General features: G+C 44.2%; 1 protein-coding gene and 1 long non-coding RNA gene across 2 annotated transcripts in view; one reads left to right on the forward strand and one right to left on the reverse strand.

Moving 5' to 3' along the window:
• Window positions 1-23,615, reverse strand: part of LOC111259381 (uncharacterized) — a 53,509-nt gene extending 29,894 nt beyond the window's left edge. The window contains exons 1-2 of the mRNA XM_022831348.2: window positions 22,739-23,615; window positions 2,360-2,669 (exon numbers count right to left, since the gene is read on the reverse strand). Of these exons, the coding sequence (XP_022687083.1) occupies window positions 2,360-2,669; window positions 22,739-22,967 (539 nt within the window). The 5' untranslated portion in view covers window positions 22,968-23,615. The remainder of the gene's footprint in view (window positions 1-2,359; window positions 2,670-22,738) is intronic.
• Window positions 2,631-13,054, forward strand: LOC111259382 (uncharacterized). The gene is made up of 3 exons (XR_002679611.1): window positions 2,631-2,702; window positions 12,582-12,748; window positions 12,974-13,054. It is a non-coding gene; the product is annotated as an uncharacterized LOC111259382 (long non-coding RNA).
• Window positions 23,616-24,027: the final 412 nt, after the last annotated feature.

Here is a 24,027-nt window from a genome sequence, read left to right on the forward strand (position 1 = left end):
TTCGCTGGATAAAGAAAAGGCTAGCTAGAAAGGGACAGATTGTACCGACTGCTGAAATAAACCCGCTGGATCAGCTAATGCTGCTAGATCTGTCTCGGTTCTACTGATCATTTGAATGTGTTCTGAACATCTGAATGAATACTATTTGATGACAAATAACTAGCGCGCTTTCTTTCTGACTATCGTAGACGTGCCATTCCCTAATATTATACGCTGTGCTAGAAGTATAAATATGCCCTGGCCTGTATAGCACCACAGGCTTTCCCTACATATACATCTTTAGTGTAATGCCTCAAATCGAGGATATTTTCCTGTATTCACAGATTCAGGCATGCTTAGCTACGATATGCTAGCAACAACATGAAATTTTAGGAGCGACAAAAAATCAACAAATTAGGCTGTCGCATAATGGCACAGTATCGTTGTCACTACCATGTAGAAGTCCTATAATTTTTTTTATCAAGTTTCATACGCCGACGATTTTGGCCGTTACACGTGCACCGGTTAAGAATAAAAGTGTAACACAGCTGCGGTCGATTGCCGTTAATGAGGGTAAATTGTGGACTCCTACGGCGAAACACAACTATTGTATTGTGAAGTCACAACTATTATTCTACACCTCACGCTATTATACATCTACCTCAGAGAAGCACAATTTCGTACGAAGCTGATACGACGTCTCGGTGCAACTGGCGGTCTGAAATAGTCACGGGCCATTGTTGGCAGCAACAGCTTAACTGCTACGCGCAGCCGCTGCGAAATGGAAAGAATCAAACGAACAGATAGGCGCCACCGAAAGCTAAAGATGCATCGATCCATGCCGATAAAAAAAACACTAAAATCTGTAGACCGGCCCTAAGTTATAAACGATATTGTATTAGAAATTGATGCATTGTTGTGTACGAGCTTGTAATTCTGTCGGTGCCATCGCAGATGTATCGGGTCGGTCCGTCACTGCTATATGTTCTGTGGACAGCGGTCGAAATGAAAGACAGCAGCGACAGCCACGATCCCCTGCTGACCAGAGGAATACAGGCGTGGGGCTCTATCAACTGGCACGCCTTTTTTTACTTGAAAGTGTACGTACTGGTAGGCTATTAGCAACTAAATATAAGTGATACATAAATCTAATAGAGAGCCTGAAAGGAACATTGAGCGACCACACACATGTGGAGAAAAATGAAACCAGGACCGACTGTGCTACGTAATATTCCCAATATGTTATGCGGCAGCGTTGCTACCGGCTTGCGGTTCCTGGACTCTAATCAGGGTTCCCGATGTACGAACGGTTTACGTGAATATGTCCTAATAAGCATTCGACCTTTGATTGCTTTCTGTTTCATTACGGAAATTCATTTCAAGGATTGTAACATGCGCCTTGATACGGCCGCACTGCTTCCGATCACTCCGTATAGCCGATCTCAGATATTTCTAGCTTATATGTTTATCTTTTACAAGACGATAAAACGTTAGGTAAACGTTATCGTAAGCACCGGAAGCATTCCTGCTGAACGCCTTTTACCCGACGGTTAGGACGGCTGAATGGCTTATGAGTGCCACTATATGGCAACGACCACAGAACCGCCTAAAGCTGTTTTTCGCCACTGCTGCCTCCAACATCGTTTACTTATTCATTCTATTTCTTTTACCGACAACAGATCACAGCATAACGTTAAACGTGAGCGAGTGTCGTACGTCGTATAGCTGCTTCATCTCTCATTTCATCTATAGCCGCCAATCAGTAGCTGGTAGCAGCGATCACGCCAGAAACATCAGCATCAGTAGACACAGAAAAACAGCAAAAGGAAAGAACTCAGGGGGCGGATACCCTCGAAGTCGCTGTCGCGGAGCAATGTTTTTGACGTTGGCGATCTTAGCGTCAAGTACTGAACGCCGGTTAGGTAAGAGACGAAGAAAGTTACAATCGCGCCTGCAAACAAACCGATGTCGTCCGCCGGAGACCGCACGAGCAAAACTCAGAGCATGGCCCTGTACATAAGAAACAAAATGCCAACTTCTTCGAGAGATGATACGTTGGAAATAACAAGAGCAACAGCAGTTAGAGACGACAGGATTGTCTACAATCACCAGTTGCTTAAAATCGTCCACTTCAGTCAATATAGAGCCTATGAGGTAACTGTCAGCGATTTCATATCTAGAGATTCATGTGCAGCACTTAACCACTAAACAGAAACATCGTCGTCGTCGTCGTCATCGTCGTCGTTGGGTAACTGCGGTTTTTGATCTTGCTCGATTCTAGGTAGACTACTTTGAAGTAATTGAACAAAAAATGGCTATGTACTTAGTGAACGTAAAACGAGTAACAATCAAACATGTCATATCTGACGCTGCAGCTTACCTTCCTGTCTTGGTGATAATCATTTCAGTACCGAGCTCGTTGAACCTCTCCCAGAGGTCTCTGTTTTCCAGATGGCATTCGATTTTTTCTAGCGCTGGGCTGTTGCATGCGCTCCGTAACAACGATGCGTAGGGGTTAGGTCCCGAAGGGACCCTCTCTACTCGGTCGGTATCTTCAGTACCTGAGGTGTTGCCTCCGTCATCGGCTGAAGCTGCAGACGCTTGAGGAGTTCGCGACTTTTTTGGCGGAGGCGCTGAGGGCGAGCTGGCTGCTGGCGAAGGTTGCGGCGATGATCTCGGAGATGGCGAACCTGTACAAGGAACCGCGCAGAAACAAGCACAAGGTCGGATGATATCTATAAATGCAAGATAATTGTTTCGGCATTATGCATGTTGAGCGGTATGGCTTACAAACAATCACTAGAAATCTTTTTCTATCTTGTATCATGATTGGTTACACGTCTTCCCCTATAATGTGCTGGTTGTCGCAGAGCTTGAATAACACTGATATAATATTCGTTGTTACCGCACGTTCCCTGCTTCGGTTAGTTACGATTCTCTTTCGTGCGTAAATTCTTCCATCGACTCTTTTTTTTCTGCTTTCCGGCAGGAAGCAGGAAGATGCGTCCTGTTCGCGCCGTTGTTACGGCAGGTTTTTATTTGAGGTATAAGAAAGTAATGATAATGATAGATATGTATTTGTTGTAGAAATACAGTTGTAGTAGTTCGCTCATTTATATATAATGTAATACAGGGATAGAGACGTAATAAAAAAATTATATATATATATATGTACGGCTGGACAGATAATAAGACAGTGGCCGATAATTATTAATGTAGGCTTCGTAATGTGCGAGCATCTGTTTCTCGCTACCCCCCTTCGTTCCCAAACCGCCACCCCCTCGTCCCTCCGATTTCATGACGACGATAACAACAACAACAATAGCAGCAACAACAAGATGCTGTAAAAGCAGCATCAATAGCTACCAAGAAGAACGCACCGCTAGCGTTGATAGTCACGATCGCTAATGCAATTTCACCGTTGCTATCGTAGACCGAACTCATTAGTCGGCCAGCGGTAACTGACCGAGAATCAGCGGTAGAGTCTTAACCGCCAGAGCTCTAGGTTACTATTATTGGGTTGCTGGAACCCTGTCGGTCAATGATGAGACGGATCAACGACCAGTGGCCGTCATATTTTATATGCATACAGGGAGTACATGTATAATACTACATAGAGGAACGACCGCAATCAAGAGCTGACCGCACACAGGCCGGCCGACCGCCCGCGCGGTCGTTGGCGATTCGAGGTCGACCACTCTACTATATTCTCTATGAGCTGCAACTATCAGTTGCAGCAGCGGCAGTAGTCGAAACCACAATGGAACCATCGGCAACGAGAAGCTGCGGTTTGTTGCCAACTGCCAGACGACAGTAACAACAACAACAGCAGCAGCTGGCATTGTTGTTTAGCTGTTGTTGGTATGGCCGACGGACGCTTCCACGTCGATGCTGCTGTGGTAATGACGGAACGCAACTGATTGTTGCGTGCAATTACTTAATACGGCTGGTAGTGCTTATTAAAATTATGGCTGGTGCGCATAATGACAGCGTTAGTGGAAGGACTACATAAACGTATATTCATACATGGATTGCAGTAGCAAACGGAGAGATTAAATTGAGCGGGTCGTGGCAGCCACGTTTGACATGATGGGTTATTTGTTACTGATGCGCATTAACAAAAGAGAAACAGACGTCCGGTTGAGGGGATGTGCCGAACTCTATTACGAACAATTGCTACTTCGGAAAGCTGTTATCCTTCTATTTGCATATGTATGAGATAAAATGGAATTGTTAGCAATGGCAACTTTTCTAGCTATGATATGTAGACACACGGAAATTCCTCTCAGAATGATATCGGAACAACGTTTTACTGATCGTAACGTACGAGCGTATACTTAGTGTGAAGCGGTGCCAGTCGACGGTCCAACTAGAACGTTTTTCATTAATACAGTAGATCAGGGTTGGCTTTTTGTACAGCCGATTACAGAATCCGAAACGACTCGGAAAGATGTTGGCTAAGCACGTTTTCCTAAGAATCAGTAAAACATAATTCACAAACGAGAGGAACGATGATATGAGTTTGCGTTAATAGTTCCCTCTGTGCATAAATAAACAATTGTAATTCGTTAATAACAAGAAAAAAGCTTGCATACGACATGGCCAGTGCAGTCGATCTTGACCAGCTGTGAACCCTCGCAAAGACAAGCGTGCATCACGTATAGAGGAGGGATAGAGTTCTTTTCCTCTGCTCGCATGGAGCGCTCACATCGACCGACTCGTTGAGAAAAACAGTGACAAGAGTGACGAGGTAGAATTGGAAAAAGTGGTGGCCATACGCCATCAGAAGCAGCGATTGCAGCCGAGGAGATGCTTCACATTGGGGCCGCGTGCTGACAGCTCTTAACAGGCTACAACCCTACGTTGTAGGCTTTCACCGTTCTCCAGCGACTAACCGTTTGCCAATATTCTCTTTTGCTGTATAGGAAAGATTGAAGGTAGTGAGATAGGACCACCCAGGCAGATAGCAGCCAGTGTTATATGTCGTCTCACGTTCAACAGCCATCGCTCGATGTTCCACCAACCTTATGCCGAATGGCACCGTTTCTGACGCTGATGCTAGTCATGTTCCAGTCATTCCTTCTGGTGAGCGTTCCAGTTTCCTCGAAACAACAGTCATCTGTCTGCCTCTGCCGTGTGCTCGTTCTTTGTGGACTAACGTGGATTTCTAAAGCGTTGTGCGTTTTACTGACACAGTGAGATAGACGCTCGTTTTCCCCACTCTATATATCTGTTTCTATATGTGCATGCTTGTATGTGTATGTGTGTGCCTATGCGATCATCATAGATCGTAGAAGATCATCAGCAATGGTTCTAGTCGAACCCTCCTTTCTACAGACCGTTGCTTGGTGGTCGCTGTCCATGAATGTGGCTATTGAACTTCAGAGAGGACATATTGAGTTTTAAGTGTGTTTCTATCGAATCTGGGCAGTTCGAATCATCAACACTACCTGTTACCTAGGTAAAAATAGGATAAATTACAACAAGCCAGGAACAATAGAATGAGAATCAACACAATGTACCTTACTTTACGCTCTTTCAGTTTAGCCTGTTTAGATCGCTTAATATCAGTTGACTATTAGTGCATTAAGCCCAGCTTCGGATAACAAGAAGCAAGCTTTCTCACGCCCATGACTTCGTCAAACCCAAATGGTTTTGGCGTACTCGGTAACGCGTTGTTACCACACATGCTCAACTCGACACATCAGTACATGAATACATGCTATTACATACATATACAAAGATAAGTACACGCATATACGTGTAGCTTTACCTTGACACCATACTCCTGACAACAATATCCATTAAGTTATTTAACTTGTCTCTTTTAAAGGGGAAGTATATATATACTCTGTCGTCAAAAGAGACATATATATATCGGTGAACGGGGGGCGAATCAGTGGGGCTTAGTATGCTTTTTTTTTTATTGTTTTCTTATTATGTCTCGTGTCTGGTTTTACCCCGTTGACCTATGTTAGGCAGTCGTTAGCTATCTGTCGAACTGTAATGAGCAAGGGGTAGAAACAGTGACAGTTGTGACAGTGATCATTCGAAAAAGACCCTCTGTACCTTAGGTTATTGTTGTGTATCGTAGTATCGACCAACTTGGGTTCAATATATGATGTAACATGTGAATGTGTATGTGTATCTTATATACATATAGGCACAAAGGGTGTGTAGAGGAAATCAACAGCATATCAGGGGAATATACGACGGAAAACAGCGATAAGAAAAAGAATAGGGAGGCGCCTGACATTGAGCAGTGGTTAGGCCAGGGGTGGCGGCGGCGACGACGACCGTTGCGAAAAAATTACTAGAAAACGTCGGGCGTGTGTACTAATGTTCTTGGAGTAAGAGAAAATCCAAAACGATCAGAATAGTCAAACGAACATATAGCCAATGCAACAAGGTTGGCCACTGTTCTAACTATATCGTCACTTTTCGGAATCGGCATGCGAGAGACAGCTGATGGAACGAAGTGACGGAACGGGCTCCTGAACGCCAACAATTATTCTACGTGCGGTGAGGTAATGTGGTGAGGCCACAGACAGATGTGTCAATCCACACTCATATTATCGTCAGGCAGCAGTACCACAGTTAGAGATAGCAGTACGACCGATTAGAATGTGGGAAATGATTGCTTTGTGTGGAAATTCTCCATAATTTGCGAGTTTATCAATAGGAAATCATATCTGATTACCTATTAGCTAAATGACTGCAACGCCTTCAAGTGCCTCTCATAATGGAGTATAAGTACGTTTGTTTAAAGTTAGGTTTTGGCCAGGGTCCTTGTCTGTTGGTACGTAGTGTGCTTCTTGTAAACTCGTGTGACTATGAAATTTCATCCCACCGGCCTTCAACGTTGCCTGCGTCTGCTATGGCGTGGCTCTATGTTATGAAACGCAGCAAGAAGTGCATAGAACTAAAGAGTGGATATGTCGGACTGGGTTTTCAAAAGGACTATTGAAACAAAGAAGAATCGGTACCGTAAAGCAGAGTAAATATTATTACCCTAGGAATAAATGAGAAACCGTTATATTACTGTATATACTATTATATAGTTGTTACGATCGTCATAATGTTACTGTCAGCCCAGTTTATCATGCATCGCACATGAAAAAAACAGTAAATAGTAAAAGAAGCAAAAAAAAAAACGTGGTCAGAAAGGTAGACGACTCTTAACTTGGCAACAGGAGGGGCAGACGAGAGCGCTGTGATTGTCCGTAAAGGTCGGCCGTTGAAGGCGCCATAACAGCAAGCAACACTAGCACTAGCAGATCTCACGTAAACTTTTAGGCTTCATTTTAGATATATGACGATATAGCGAAACGAACAAAAGGTTGGTCGAGGCACACCCTTATGATTTAGTATGTGCGAAAAAAAGTTAGACGCTTTTGAAAATGTTATCTTAACAGAACTATATACACAATGACCAATATTTCAGGCTACACGAAAGCTACTTTTTTTATTTTGTCAACTTTTTTTTTTTTTTTTTTTTTTTCCTATACTACAGACATTTTACCTATTCAAATTATAATTGCAATTATTCACGTATTGGGTGCGGAAGTGACTGTTATTGCTGAATCGTCACGTAAACACATCTGAATTGTAGCTGAATAAGCAAGGGATGACACGTTGCCTTTCCCCGTCTTAATTTACAGTAATAACATATAGTCACTTGTCTGGTAGTTGAACTTCGAATTTAACACAGAACTTCTTTTTGGCCATCTGAGCAGACGACGACACATCGGTGCTTAAAACGACTGTGCTTGTTTAGGAGTGAATATGGACTTAAAAAGAACTTTACAACACGGTCGTCGGAAGCAGCAATCACCTAATATTGTCGGAGTGTTTAACTGACCATGTTTCTGCGCTTATCATACTACAAATTTAACGGCTCATTAAGTATACTTTAAATCGGCATCCTTCGCGCTTGTAGATTGTCGCTGAATAGTGATTAGGTAAGTTCTAGTGGCATCATCAACTAGTGCTACCATAGCCATACTGTTAATTGTAGTACTAACAGTCCACAGACTATGCAGTCATAATGGTAGGATCCGATATAATGTATCGTTGACTCTGCCTTCGGCACGTCAGCTCGTGCACGACTAGGATCATCATGATGATGATGAGGAGGAGCGAAGCTTCCTTACTTTCCTTGACAAAGCCAACAGAAGCCGCTGCCAATGCGTGTGGCTCCGCCCAGTGCACCGCGTCGTCATTTGACATTGATGTTTCAAACAACAACGGCAATTGCTATCATGACGGCACCACCGTAACAACAACAGCCGCAGTGAGAACGTGCATAGGGAAGCGTGCACTACTCTTATCATAGCAACAGCACTAAAAGTAGCCCCGTATATGGCCAAAGTCGAATCGGAGCCAACAATTAGATGCAACGAAAAAAAGAAAAGGACGGTCCTGCTCCTTTTTCGTTTGCCGCTGACGCATTGACTCGCCTGTGTTAATGGCGGTGATGGCCCTCGAACAACGTCTCCGCAGAGACAATAGAAGAAAATAGAAGTTTTTGTTGCTACCAATTAAACGCTGCTTGCCCCTGGGTGGTCGACGTCGTTGTTGCTGCCACGTGCAAAGACGCATGAAGAACTTGTTCAGCGGGATCGTACGGAGAAAGGACTAGATTATCGCCACTGCCACGTGCACATATCGATCGAGCTCTCTTCCTTCGCCCAACATTGCACATTTGCGGATCCAGTTCTGCGATTTTGTCTATTGAGTACTTATTTGTTATTAATTTATTATTGAGTATTTATACCATTAAGATACATAATTATGAAGTGAATAAAAAAAGGCTAGAAATTCATCAACTCACAGTGAAAAAGGGAATAATTCACCTCGTAATACAGTAAGAATCAATGTTTGCCTACCCGTAGTAAGGTCGTCGAGAAGGACGAGGGCATAAGCGCTTGTCGACAATGATCTAGATTGAGTCGTATTAGAATCACTGCTTCTGCTGCTACCAAGGGGCTCATAGAAAGCTTGATCTGCTTACAAATGTTCGCGATACAATTCGACTCAAATCGGCTGGCTCCTCATGTAGCCTTGAGCTTTCCCGCTTATTTACTCAGACACATCTTGTTATCTACGGAGTGTTAAAAAGCTGATGAGCGACAACTGAAGTTACTCATGGGCTAATGAAACTGAGCTAGTAGAATTCCTGGTCGATAGGACCGACGTAGCATTTTCAAAGATGTTGGTGTTGCAGAACTTCATATTGGCATGGTAAATATGGACATCTTATGACTATGTATCGTCATGCTTTAAGGCCGTTTCAAATATTTAATCCATAATATTGTTTTCCGTTTCATAGGGTATATTTAAAGGTCTTAAGTAGCTATCACTTGATCGTGCAGTATTTTGGAAAATTACATGCGCTTGTTGGATGAGTGGGAAGTTACAGTGTAATAATCAGACGAGATCACTTGTTAGTTCCGTCAGTTTTAGCTACGTCTTTAAAAAAACCTTCTCGTTCGTTTGCAATGCTTCTTCTTTACTTTCTTGATTTTCTTTATTCGGTGATACGTTCTACTCAATTTTTTTAATAACTGTTTACCCGTCTAGCATTCTCAACGTTAGCTCTTTTCCAGCCACTTACTATGGTTTTCGTTTCCCCGTTCAATATGCGCCAGTCAAGTTCAATAATAATAATCATAACAATGATAACACGTATGTTGTTGGTTCATCGAGCTGCACATTAATCAGGCCAGCCGATCGTTCATTTATTGATCTTCGGTCTTCATCTATCTTGTCTCGCCCCCCTCCAACCGCACTTTCGCTTTACCTCGGTTCATCTCATCACTCTCCTCCTGATCATGTCAACTAGTCGACCGATTCTACTTATCGTTACTACTACTAGTCCTGCCTGCTGCACAGCTCAGGGTCGGCGGCAGTCAGGCGGCAGACACCGATATGGGAGGTCCTTTTTTGGCTAGGCTTTTCCTTTTCTTTTCCTGTACCTTTTTAAAGCCGTCATCGTGGTCGCCCTCCCCTATCTACTCTTCCCTCGACGACCGTCGTTCTATGAGGATTCTGGATTCCACTCGTCGTTGATTGTCCCACACTACCGGAGAAGCACCTACTACCGTCCTGTTATTAGTGACAGGTACGGTATCTCTGCAGTATTCGCGTTTCTTGTTTCAGGCTCTTGGTCCTTCTTTCTTTTCCTTCTCCACAGGAACGCCGACCGACGACAGTCATTCCGGCTGTTTGTCCCACTCCTCTAGCAGTCCATTGGTTGGAAACGACTAACCTCGGAGGAGCATAGTCGTCGGCTAAGGAAGAAAAAGGAATAAAGGGGAGTGGAGAGGTTGAGCCGATTGAGAATAGTGTCGTCTCTTTTGTCGTGCCTTGTCACGCCCGGTGCATCCGCACTGCTCACGTCGGTTGTGCAGCTCCCTCCCTTCTCTCCGTTTGTTCGAATGTGTGTGTAAAAGATGTGCTCATATGGGCTGCTGAGAAACAGCTAATCAGAACGGCAATATTATCCTTCCACTTCCACTAGTCACCAGCTAAACTAACTGCGCGTAGAGCAGGAGCTAGTGAACTATGGGCCGAAATGAGACAGTCTCATTCTCGTTTTTATTTTTCGGGTAGACTTTAATTCTTCTTTGACAGAATCAGCGAGCGTAAACGCGAGCCTAAGAAAGGTTCGTTGCTTAGTAGTTGTCGATAGGAATAGTAAAAGAAGAGAGACAAAGTGCCTGTTAAAGCAATAGCACTTGCAGGAATTGCCAGGCAAAAGAAGTAGATCGATGCTTTACTCGGTTACGTGATCTCTCCTATATATAAGATTCTGTCATGGTTATGCCACAACCTACCATGAATCGATACAGGATTAGGAACGTGATGATCGTCGCAGAAGACAGGAAAATAGAAAAATACGTAGAATTTGCGTATCTACAAAATGACAGCTGATTTTAGATGTTCTTTGATCTGGCGAGTGCCTGTACCATGAGTTCATTCATTTTCATCAAACAAAAGCATGCTTTGTACGCTTATCATTTGAGGACTACAAAGGATAAAACTGGAGTTGATCCCAATGGTATCTACGTTCAGCTTTTAAACTGTACCTAAGGATAATAATGTCCTTTAATAATAATAAAGATGGTGCCAACTATCCGTCCTAACCCGTTGTTAAAGGCAAGAAAGTTCTACCATTACCCTACGATTACTGCCCGTGCCGTATTAGTCTTTCTACATGTATATATAGATAGTAGATATATTACATTGCTTCTTAAGGACTACGTTTTGCCTCTCTGCTCTTTTATTTTCATCTTGTGCGTCATCCAATTTCCATTCGTACCCGATCTCCTTTCTCTTTCCCTTTCTTCTCTACTTTCGATCTCTCTCTATTTCTCCTTCTTTCTCTCTATCTGTCTACCCACGCAAGTGAGCCTGCATGTATGCATGCATGTCAATGTATTTGTGCGCATGTGTGTGTAAAGTTTTTCTTGAGTGTTTGATGGTGGCTATGGCCAATGCTCTTCGGTTCGTTGCTTGTGTCTGTCATCCCGCAAGATGTTTCTTTTAGTTCGTCAGCTAGCCGCCGCCATCGTCGTCCCAGCGCAAGAGGCAATGGGAGACCACCCAATACGAATTACACATAAAGCTAACCGTCCTCTAGCAGAGATCTCCACGAGCAGCGGCAGCCACAAGTTGCTTACAGCAGAACGGTTCTTTCCTTTTCATTGGCATCGGTGGCCAGCAACGACGCCGACACTAACAGCGAGCTTAGCTTCCTAGGTCAGCTAGGCTGGCTTCTTGCTTCTTACCTACCTACCTACCTACCTACCTACCTACCTACCTACCTAGCTAGCTAGCTAGATAACGGACGTCGAAAGCAGAGTTACTTCTATTAGCAGTAATATATACCACGGATTCCCCTCTGGCGGGACGTATGCAGTTGGTCGTTTTAAATGCTCCATAAAGATGGTTTAAGCCATGCTCGTCTGCGCCTGGTGCAAACAAACAGACGCCCATGTGCAGATATACACGCACGCATACAGCCAGAGTCACATTCTATTACCTGATGCGAAAGCGTCTTATGCAGAGGCGCATGCGAAGTGACTAAAACCAACCCTTTTCCGTGTCGATATTAGGTCCAGAAGTTATAGTCGCATGGGAAGTCCACATAGGATACTCGACCAGATCGGTTAGCTCTAGAGGGTGACGGCGGAGAGGTCTCTAAGGGCGGTCGTCACTCATCGCCTAGCTACGTTATGCAGCATTCATTGCACGAACACGAAGCCCCGCTTCTGGAATCGTCATCTCACTTGGCTATCTCAGTGAAACGGTGAAAAGAAATGGTGCCTTGCCCGTGACGTGGGTGACATTTTGGCACACGCAAACAATATTAGCTGTTGGTTGTCAACTCTAGCAATAAAAATATGCGCCATAAGCTTTAGCCAGGTGTTTGCATAGCGCAGTCATTGCAGCATCAAAACACTTAGCACCACAACAAAGGGGTACCAAGAGAGACGCTAAAACTGCTATTCGTTGCAATTATTTAACATTATATAGGTGACGCCGAAGAGGTCGTTCAAAGTGAAACTCACGATGAGGGAAAACTTTTTTCGTTTCAGATCATTTGTACGCACTCGTATGTGGTCAGGGACATCAATCCGAGGAGTGAGCACCGAATCGGCTAACGAATGGTGCCCACAGTGTGAACATTTTAAAGACGGAAGACATCATCAGAATGAACACTGAACGTTAATCGGGAGTCTCAATCAAAGTTTTTGCCAAATTGGTTAGTTTAGAAGTACTCAACCTATATCTAAGTGATTTTAATTTAGACGATTCTGTACATAACATCGAAACTTCTGCGGACTAGATCAGGTTTATAAAAATAATATACATACATAAGCTGTTAATTGAATATATATATGTATATATATATCACTCCATGCGCGTAGCATATATTAGCTATTTGCTATAATTTGCCTTCAAACTTTCTTCGCTTTGCTCCGTTAAGGCTCGTCTTTGTTACCACCGCTCAATATTCCACGAACCGCAATGATAGCACGATCGCATTGCTGCCAATCGTGTGTGCAAGGTACTGCTTTTGAGAAAATAAATCAATATTTACTTGTATATAATCAATTGTACAGAGGTCAATTGGGAGCTGTGCTTCCGTTTATTCGCGCTTGTTTGGCCTACCTACGCCAATGCGTGTGTTTGTCTTGTGTTTCATATAGAATATAATTTTTCTCTTGCCGTTCTTCACGCCATCCTCTGACCGTCGTTGTCCTTCGAAAAACAGTTACCTGAGAAGGATTACTATAACATTATTTGCCTATAATGAAGCACATCGCTATACGATCACAGCTGCTGCTGCTGCCCACCTCTTCTCGTGCGCTTCTCGGGCCAATAGATTATTTCAAGCCTCGATTAATCGCCGTTCCAGCGGCACCAGCAGGAGGTTCAGGCGTCACCGAGCAGGCGATCACACATAAGTATTGCCGCCTGCTGATACACACTTCTGTTGTGCCGTCGCAGACCCCGTGCAGGACAGAAGAGACTACGGCGGCGACGGCAACGGCGACGGCAACGGCAACGGGCACTGATGCAATCTCTGCTGCGATCAACGTATAGCATAGCGTCCCAATAAAGTTACCCCATTAGCATATGTGTTCTGGCTGTCATTGCTTCGTATTTGTCAGCCAGTGAGCTAGTCAACGCACGGAAGCGCACGCACTCGACGGACCTTTCTGCCAACGACATTCTGCTACGCCGTAACAACAAGGAGGAACAGTTATGCCGATTAGTTTCATCGTCTATGGCCTTACGTGAGTCATGAATAGCCTATTCTGGAACGAACTAGCTTTTTCATTGCAACTCGTCTCTATAAGATTATTAACGTTTAGGACACCTAACGGCAATTCGGATTGAGGCTGTGACACGGAATGCCTATGCACAAGCTATTCAAAGGAAAAAAAACATATGCACTCGGAATAACGGACAACAGTAGATGTTCAGCCTTGCTTATGTTAAGTTAAACTTTTCTGCGCCTTACTAGATTTCTAACAGAGTCCATAAAATCAAAGCGAACATCAACAAAATGAGGAGAAGCAACTTCGCCAGATTGTTACTAGACATCGGGTTAAGTAGCCGGCTTTCGGTGATGACGGGTCGAATTGGGAAGGCCCGCATGCGTTGCTTCGTCATGATTCACTCGACCGTATCTGTGTCATTGTTACATCTTATAATATCAATTGTGTGACTGTATACATTCTTGTTGCATTCAAATATTCATTTATAGAAATCATCTGATTTTGCCTCGTCAGCACACTGATGATTACAATGTCTAATTGTACGTAAATATTAAAATAGTCTGATTAAGCAGCTTTTGTGAAGGATGTTCCAAGGGAGTTCCTAACCGTTTAGGTCGAATCGCCCGGTCGTGTTTAGATTGTGTAAAGTTATTCGGACCGCATATCGACCTTATGCGTTATACAATGTTCAGTAGAACATTGTGCCACCATCGAGGCAAGCCGTACGTCTCAGTCATATGCCATCGTCCGACATATGATAGCCCCAACGAAGTCCTAATGCAAACGCCTTGTAGAGCCTGCAACAATTTAATTGTTCGATCCGTTGACTGATCTACCCGCTGGCCTTTTTAATGTCCTTGCAAAACCTACGTCTGTGACTCAGTCGGCGCTAAACGACGTTCCGTAGCAGCTCTATTACAAGCTGCTATCGCCTAAAGTTCATAAAGACGATCAACATGTTGCCCTACACTTTGCTGTTTTAACACAATGTCGAAGATCAGCTAGGACTTGTCGAATTGTCAAGCGATCATCTAACAAGTACATCTAAACGACTATAACGTATGTTTTGCCATTGTTTCTTGGGGGAATCGTATTTATGCATAGGTCGTTGAAATTTGTTGTGTGATTAGTCAGTTCTCGCCTTAAGCCGCGACTCTGTGTGTGATTGTACGCGTCTGTATTCTTCCTGCAACGCGTTTCCTCCTAACGGCCTACAGGACACAAGCGCCGAGCAGTGCTTAACAATGTCGCCTACCTAAATGGTGCAACTCGAGGCGTACTTCTACCATTACAAATCTGAATGCTGTCTATCTATAGTATAGTTCTAGTCCTTGAACTCACTACTCTACTCTGGCGAATACGTATGAATGACACTGTTGTATTTTTGTTCCCATGCGTGCGTAGCTTACCGCGTGTGGGTACCGCTGCTGCCTATATATGACAAGCCATTGTCGATGTGCGAGCGCCTTATGCGTGCTCGCAATAACTGCTCCTATAAGAGCTATTCTGTATAGACATGTGCATCAGACGTGTGCTGTCTGCCTCTCCTCAAGCCCTGGCACTTCTCTTTCGGCCAAGTATTCATCACTCGTTGCTTCTAGCCGTGTGGCAACGGCTACGCACCGCTACAGGGTTTCAAAAGTCACTCCCATCCTAATCAGCGCTAGGAAATCTGATCCTGTGCGATCCGGCAACGAGTCCAGAGGAGTCAACGATCAAAGAAAAGCTCGAGTCAACGTCGCCGCTGCCGCCGCCTCCGTCGTCATCATCGTCACTACCGCCGCCATTGAAAGCCGCAGGGTTCTGAGGTCGACGAGTCGCGAATGACAGTGATTTCCCCCACCAGAGCCAACTTGAACTATGTCGCTGTTGGTCCACCCCACCCCAAGAAGAAAAATTGCTGTTTTTGATATTTTACTGTTCCTGCTGCCTTAGATAGATATCGCAGTACTGCGATAGAATATCTGTTCACTTTGCTAGAGTCCAACTAACGACTGGCGTCCACAGTCAGTTTCCTCGATACTTTACCGTTGTGTGGCTTGATTTCTGTGATGATGACTAGCGTCAGCTGCTAGCTACTTTGTTAGATATATTTACATATAAAAGGAAGCCAAGTTAGCATGTAACTGATGGACGGATCGACTTATTCAAGCTCCGTCATAGAGATCGCCAAAATCATCTCATGATCATGAGGCTGATAGTGCTGCTTTCTACCGGTACTGCAACGATCTCGGTACCTCCCCTTCGATGGATTGTGGCGCTTCATGGCGAACCGCCTATAAGCACCAGTCAGAATGCTAGCGGCAATCATAAACTTACAATCGAGAGATCAGAACGTAGCAACGTAGCTCTGAGGATCGAGGTCCTATAAATCGACATGAGAGAACGAATAGTCAATAGCATTACAATTAGCACGGAACAACTTCTGGACTTGCGGTCACTTCGAGTTACATTGCAGGAAGAATTGAAACGTTCGTCTTCAATATACAGTGGTCTTTTACCTGGTAAATGGGTATAATATGCGTGGATAGCTTCTGCGACAGGAGGGGATACCTCGAAATCGATCCATCGCGTTGATGTCACTTATGGCTTCGATCCTTACACAGAATATAGTGCACACACTTCAGTTCGACTTCACACACGGGCTGCGTTTCCATTCTCATTCTTTTGTTATTAACGGCGATACGCCAACGGTTGTCAGCTTTCATTGTTAAACAACAGGAAAATCACTAGGTGACTGAATAAATGAACGGATGGATCAACTTGAGGTCATCATCGTCGTCGTCGTCGTCGTCGTCGTCGTCGTCGTCATACCAAACGGCGACAGCGCTCTAAGGCTTTCCTTTACTTTAAATTGGTAGGCCTCTCTTCTCTTTCCTTTGTTGCTATAAAGGCTGCCGTTAAAAGCGGCCGCGTTGCTATTATCATCTCGATGCCGCAGATGCAAGGGTTGCGTCCACACATTTTGTTGTTACTCGTCAAGAAACGCGTCCCGTTTGTCTGCTCTCGAATGTCTATAGTTTTATGTATGTGTGCGCATACAGGTTCACCCCTCATTCCACGCCGCCTGCGTCGGCCTATTGGAGTTAGACACGACGCATTGGCTAGCCGTTTGCTTGCTTTCATGCCTTATCAGTCCTCCTTTTTTCACTTTCTTTCTGTGTGTCGGTGTCCTTTTGCCATCGACTGAAGGCTGACAACAGAACGGGCCGGGGTCGAAAAGCGCCGCCAACTCCATTAAAAGATTAGCCGGGTTGCTGGGAGCCAGCCGGCCCGAGAATATTCAGGTACCATCCACTCTACCAACACCATCAACAGTATCAGCACAATTTTATCACTAAGAATGGTAGCAGCAGTAACAACTGCATCGTCATCATCATCATACCGGTGTCGTCAGCAAGCAGCTACGCCACTTCGGAAGCTGAGTCAGCAGTCATAGACGTGTTATTGTTTTTTTCCACGTCGTACTACTACAGAGGCGGTCTTGCCGCCGGCCTGGCACATGACTGTGTCCGAAGTACGCGGCTCGTAAAATATGAGCGCTAAATAGTAGCCTGTAAATGTGAACCCGAACAGTCATGTCTACGTCGCACATACACTAACATGGACAAACAATGTACGTTGGCATACACGGCGCAGCGATATTATTAGCGAGCAATTATACGTGTGGCCGGACCGCTCCGTACCTGTTTCAGCGGATGCTGCAGGCAGCTCCCTCAACAATGACAACATCTAATATAGTAATTGTTAGAACGGAAAAACACTGCTATCACTAGTAAACGGTACGAAGCTATGGTATTAGCATTTTGATGGAAAAATGGTGCGGCTGGTTATGAAAAAAAGGACAAATACCCATAAATTAACAGAATACCACAACAACGCTTACAGGACACATAAGTGCGACGTTGTGGAGAATGAAAAAACGAGAAAAGGATGCCAAGTCATTCTTCGTATTTACACATCAGGATGCACTGGCGTTGTTCTTCGGCGAGAGGTCTTCGAACTCTGCAACATCGGTAGCTTCATTACTAGTTGTACTTTATTTTCTTCAGAAAATAGATGCTTATTAAAGATGACCCCATTAATTAACGAATTTCTGGTTCCATTATTGATCGTGCAGCTGACTGTTCAGAGGTCGGATAGGTTCGTGATACAACAGTCGTTGAGCACGTACGTCGCAAAACCTCATCACAGGACTTTCCTCATGCATTGCACTAACCCTCGTATCTTCGGCAAGAATTTGAGTCGTTCGAATGTTTGTCTGCCCTCTGGGAGAATCTTCCCGGTATACGCAGGTGGTGAAAAATCTATCAATAATAAATAGCATTCATCATTCAAATGAGGTATCTAAATCTGATGACGAACTATGAACTCTAGCGCTTCGAAATTATATCAGTGATATACAAGTATTGAGAACGGCACGATCGCGGGAGGGTGCAGTTGTAAGCTTGCCAGTGCTCATGTATTATTTCAATGAAAATCAAGCTAACTGTTCGAGTCGTTTAAGCCCGTCGAATCATCCCGCCTAACGTCGGGTCGCGTGTGTGAACGCGATCTAGTTCTAGACTGGCCGTGCCGGTGCTGCTGCTATATAACATCAGCAATAGTAAAGATAATTACCGAGGATAACAAAAATATCTTGCAGCACGGTACGTCGACAGCATGCACTGCGGCATGAGGAACGACCCCCAGCTGAAGGCCTTCGGGTCGGTTGGCCGGCCGGCTTGCAGTTACTGGATGTTGAATGTACTTGACCAGGATTAGGGGTAAGCACTGGCCCGTAACAACCGCATCCTAGCAACAGCTGACCCGACTGTTATAGAGTTGAGCTATAATATGCTATAGTACAACTACTATTAAAGTGTAGAACATCGTGAACACGGCAGCGGGCAGCCGCCGCTGAGGCTGGAGAATGTATTGCGACGAGCACCACTACGATGGCGTTTAATAACAACGCAATTATCACTACGCCAATAACACACGCTAAAAACGTGTAATACAGTTAAACGAATGCACGTCACCAAACAGCGTTGACAAATCATATATATATATATATATATGCGCGTATAAATATACATAATCTCTCTGATTCAACATGGATTCCGTCGTTTGTGTGCCGACAACATTCTGCTACTGTTATTATTATTATTAGATCGTACACACAATGCTAACCAATAACTGAATACGAATGTTTCTCTATACCATCCCGCCTTATGGCCGACCGACTCATGAAACACATAAGTGTACTCACACGCTAAAGCTACATAATTTCTATAGCTAGGTAATAACGGTCGGACCACGTCTTGATTTACCGTCTATATCGTCTCGTATACTACTCAGTTGAAAGCTGCGTGCTTGAATCTACAAAAGGTCGTAGCATATAAAAAAGCTATCGAGCGATAATTGCAACCAGTCAGCTAGGCTGGCTTCATTGATTCAATGCTGTGCTGCCGTTTCGGATTATTCTATTTAATCTTAGAATGCTATCGGATAGAGAAGCGGATCCAGGAGCAGTCACTCACAGAGCTTTCGTACATTGCATCCTCCTTATCGCGTCAGCCTCATCGTACTCAGAGCAGAAATTTCGCACATATATCTACGTGTTTGTAACGCCAATAACGTTATCTGCTGCTGAGTAGGGAACGGGTGTTCATCATTTCGGGCTGTTGCCGACGCTGTCTTTGGCCAGGCAACACTTTGCCACGGAAGTTACAGACTAGCCAACAGCAGTCGCAGCAGGACGAGCAGCAGCAGCAGCGGCGGCGGCGGCGGCGGCGACGACCAAATCAACGCATTACGACCGAAGTTAGGGCGTCTCCCTGCTCGTATCTCTTCAGCGTCATCATCGTTTCTATTGTGGCTATTCAGCGTTAAAATAGGATTATAGTAGTACTGCTTGCATAGAACGGCGCCGTCGAAGGCGCAGCGATATTAAAAGCGACAGCGGAAGAATAGCCGACAACGATGAAGTAAGTCAAAAGACGCGAAAAGACCCAGCGGCGGCCATAGCATCGTGTGGTTCCGATCGGATCGCTTACTCGCTTCTCAACGAACGAATGAAAGACTAACATCGTTGCACTAACCGTCCAGCCAAATAAAGTTGAGCTGCAACTACCAAAGACTGATTGGGCCCGTCGGCCCGAACCTGTAGGTGGTGCCACACGTTAGCACGCTTCGGGCCCGCTCTACTGTTAAGTGCGGCCAACAATCTCTTTCTTCTGCCGGAGCGGCGGGATGGCTGCTGTCGATCGGATCTCGCAATCGTACGGTGATCCACGATTGTTTTCTCGCCGTCAGCGCGTCGACGTATATGCGTTTGTGTAAGGTGTAGCCGATTCGATTCAAGTCAGTTGAATAGAAATAGCGATAATTTCTAGGATGTTCATTATACTGAACGGCACACACACACACACACACAGATACTCAAACATAGCTACTAAAGGACATGCTGAACCAATGGTATGAAGCTAAAGCCGCTTATAGTATAGGTAACGTACAAGGAACCTAGACCTCTGTCAACAACGGAACATCCCATCACTGAATATCCCTCATGATTTGACCGATTCGTCTTCGCCCATTCGACTTTGGGTGAAACATGGCTACTGCGTCAACAAGTACGTCATACGTGTCATGCTTAGGTCAGGTTAGGCGAATCTGGAACAATACCTAATAAACGTAATTAGGAGGAAGGCCTGCTATAGAGAAGCGAAAAAAGTTGAGATAAAAAGCTCTAGCGATTATTTTGTTCCATTTTTTCATCAGCGAGCGAAGAATGGTTATTTTTATGACTCGCATTAAATGAGCTGTACAGGAGAAAGAATAGGTTTAGCCCATAATAAATCATATTATATATGGCGGCCATTTTACACAAATGGCCTATGTCCTCGCTGTGGGTAACACAGTAGTTATCAAGCAAATACTGTTGACGGTGCCGAGTACTGGGCTCATCTACCTCCAATATACACAGATAGCTGCCATAAGAGATATTTGACCTCAGATCTGCCTGGGCGTATGAGAATACATCGATATATATGTGGAAGATATTATAATTATCCCACACGTAATTATAATATCTTCCGGTAGCTAATTAATACTTTGTAATAAAGAGCAATAATTGTTTGTTAATTAACTAATCACTCTATAATTATATCCGCATATATAATAAAGCTCTTGATAAGCATTTCCATAGCATGTGGTATTGAGCCTATCATATAGATGATAAGTTCATATGTCCGATCATTGATAAATGCCACTAGCCGTAATAAAGCTTAACACTGTAGCTATCGTTTTAACGGAGCTATCAGACATAGTTCCGCCCAACGGTCAAATCTGATCTGGCGAAATATGCATTTGGATGAATCATAATCAGATCACATTTGCTTACTGCATTAATCCGCGATAGATGCATACATCTCTAGGAAAACTGATCGATAACTATCTGTTTTAGAAAATCTCTCAGAGGGCGAAAAACCTATGGAGATACGAGGCTAGCTAACTAACTTCCACGATTGCTAAAGAGATTGTGGGTTCATTATCAATGATAAGGATGTCATAGCCCTATTATAATCGAAAGTTAGCACGTTTGCGTTATCGACTGAATACAGATCCACTAAACGTTGAGGCTAGCTTAAAATGAGTCGCCTCAATTTCCCGATCGAACATTCGTTTCTACACACACTCCACGAGCTCTGTAGTAACAATGTTTTTTTAACGTTTCGTAGGACGACAGTTGCTAAACGACAGATCAATTATTCACCGGAGCATCCATAACTCTAATGGTGCTACATAAAACGATAATTGTGTTGACTCCCTCCTCACTACAATCGCCAATCGAGTTTTACATATGTGGCCTAATACGCTAAGGCCAGCCTGTATATTGGTACGAATCTAAACCGACAGTAAGGTCGTTGAATTAAGTTATAGGCCATTTACGCATCACGGAACAAATCGAAGCACGATACGCATCGGAGTGCAGATTGACAAACAACGTCGTACGTCATAAGCAAATGTAAAGGCTCAGCTAGATCAGGTAATAAGACGTCATTACAGTTCGATGACGTATCATTGAGAAACATAGTTCAAATTAATATTAAAAAAAATGGTTATTCTTAAATAGATTCATCACGATCCATATCAGGACCTTACATACAATCGCTGGATGACTTTATAGATATCAAGTCGTTTTTGCCGTCCTTCAGAATTTCGTTCAGCGCTTATGCGAAGTGATCCGAGATGATCTATTCCTTATTGTGGGTCACAGTGAGTAGAACATCTCCGCAATTTAAGGTACAGCATCACAGTGAGGAACATTTAGGCACGTATTATTTTCAAGGAAATTCAGGCCCAGCTAAGCTGGGACAAAATCGATTAATAAATACGTATCTTTTAAGCACCCAGAAAATGGACTTGGTCCGTGTATGAATTAGGCAAACACAATTGAACAAGCTTCAGCCGTCAATTGTGTTCTATGCGTCTATGAGCTATACATGAGTATGTACGTTGACGCATGCCCGACACGCAAAGTATTTCAATTTTTTTTTTATCAGTTTTAGTGCAAAGTAACATAACTCATTTATTATCGTGTAAGTCCTTTTTTCATATCAATGTCGATGTATGCACCTAAATATTGCTCTATGTTATCGATTGATAGTAGGCATCTCAGGACAAATCTATACCGTTGATAAACTGAAACTACTGAACTTTAGCTGACTTCTTGTACCTTGGACGCGTTCACTTAGCTATTTTTATGGCCATAAGCGAAGAGTTAAATGGTGTGATTTTCGTCAATTTTTCGCCCTCTGCCAACCTCGGTATGAGGAACACCCAATAAAATAAATATCCAAAAGGTAGATAGAAAATCATTGCGTAGAGTTATGACGCTCCTAATCCATGCTGAACTTCGACTATATATCTCTGTCGCTGTCTTTGTTTTTGTCAGATTCATGCATGCTGGTTCATTCGCTTACCGTTGTTCGATGCGGGTGATTCGGAACGAGCCATAATCGCCGCGATACTAAAGTCAGTTGCTCGAGGGCTTGAGGTCTGTCTAACGCCTTGTGCAGGAGCGGCTGGCAGGACAGGCAGCATCGGGAGTACAGGCCCCGGAGGTGCCCCAGTTTGGATGATACTTGGTGGTAGAACTGGCCCCGCGCTTTTGAGCGCACCTCCGCCGCCCTCCTCCATCTCAACGACCATACCGCCGATGGCCTTTATAGTTGGCAATACGTTAATTGCTCTACAACACCCGGAGTGAATCTGTATAGTCTCTCCAAATCTGGCGAGCTTCAATCGATATTAGCTTACCGGCCCACAACACAATCGCATAAACACGCGCTCAAAGGATACACTGATACCATCACAAATGGCTTGCACAACAACGCTACGGAAGTCCACTGGAATAAGTACTACCCGCACACGTCTTCTTTTCGATGATGCAGATGGCGATGATGGTACTGTTACGTTTAACATAAAAAGTAAAGTAATATAATAACTAACAATAGCAACAACAATAACAACGACAACGATAACAACAATAACAACAGCAGCAGCAGCAGCAGCAGCAACAACAACGCATTTCACAAATAGACACTATAACCGCCACAATCCTGGGCTAGCAGATGCAACGCAATCACAAAATGACGATAGGTCGCTGCCAGGCACTACGCTTTAGGTATGAAAATCATAGTGATCATCAGCAGTATTCATGTCTTTGTCGTATGTCGCTCGTTGATCATTAACGTCTTGCGAGGTGACTTCTGTTGGCAGAAGTTCGCGAACCCTCTGCGAGTCGAACGTAAAGTTGCAAAACAACTAGAGAATATTTTCCGTGACAGAATACGCGGGACTGGGGTGCTTCTTGCCAAAATCAACCTCCTATTTAAATGCCTGCTAGATCCGGAGGTATTGATACGCCTGTGGTAATATAACGTTGAAGCTGTTGCAAACGATGACGAACAAAACAGAGATTGCGTTTGTTGACGGTCCCGAGGTAGGAACGGGGGCGCCCACTCAGCAACTAGCGTTTGTAAATCGCCGCCGGCTGTGCTATGCGCTGTCGTCCGGTCTCTCTTGCGAAATCATCAGTTTGTCGTGATTCAACGTGAGTAGGAACGATTGAATAAGCTGAACTTGGCTGACACTGCGTTCCTGATCCGAGAGTGTTCGTATAGGCTTTGCTCACTTCAGCGCTAGCCGGCCAATTCTGGCTGTCCTGGCCAGACTGCGCTAAATTTGATGTCGCTGGCTTCTCGCCGGA

This window comes from Varroa jacobsoni, unplaced genomic scaffold (genome assembly GCF_002532875.2).
Source record: "Varroa jacobsoni isolate VJ856 unplaced genomic scaffold, vjacob_1.0 scaffold_326, whole genome shotgun sequence".
NCBI classification, from domain to species: domain Eukaryota; kingdom Metazoa; phylum Arthropoda; class Arachnida; order Mesostigmata; family Varroidae; genus Varroa; species Varroa jacobsoni.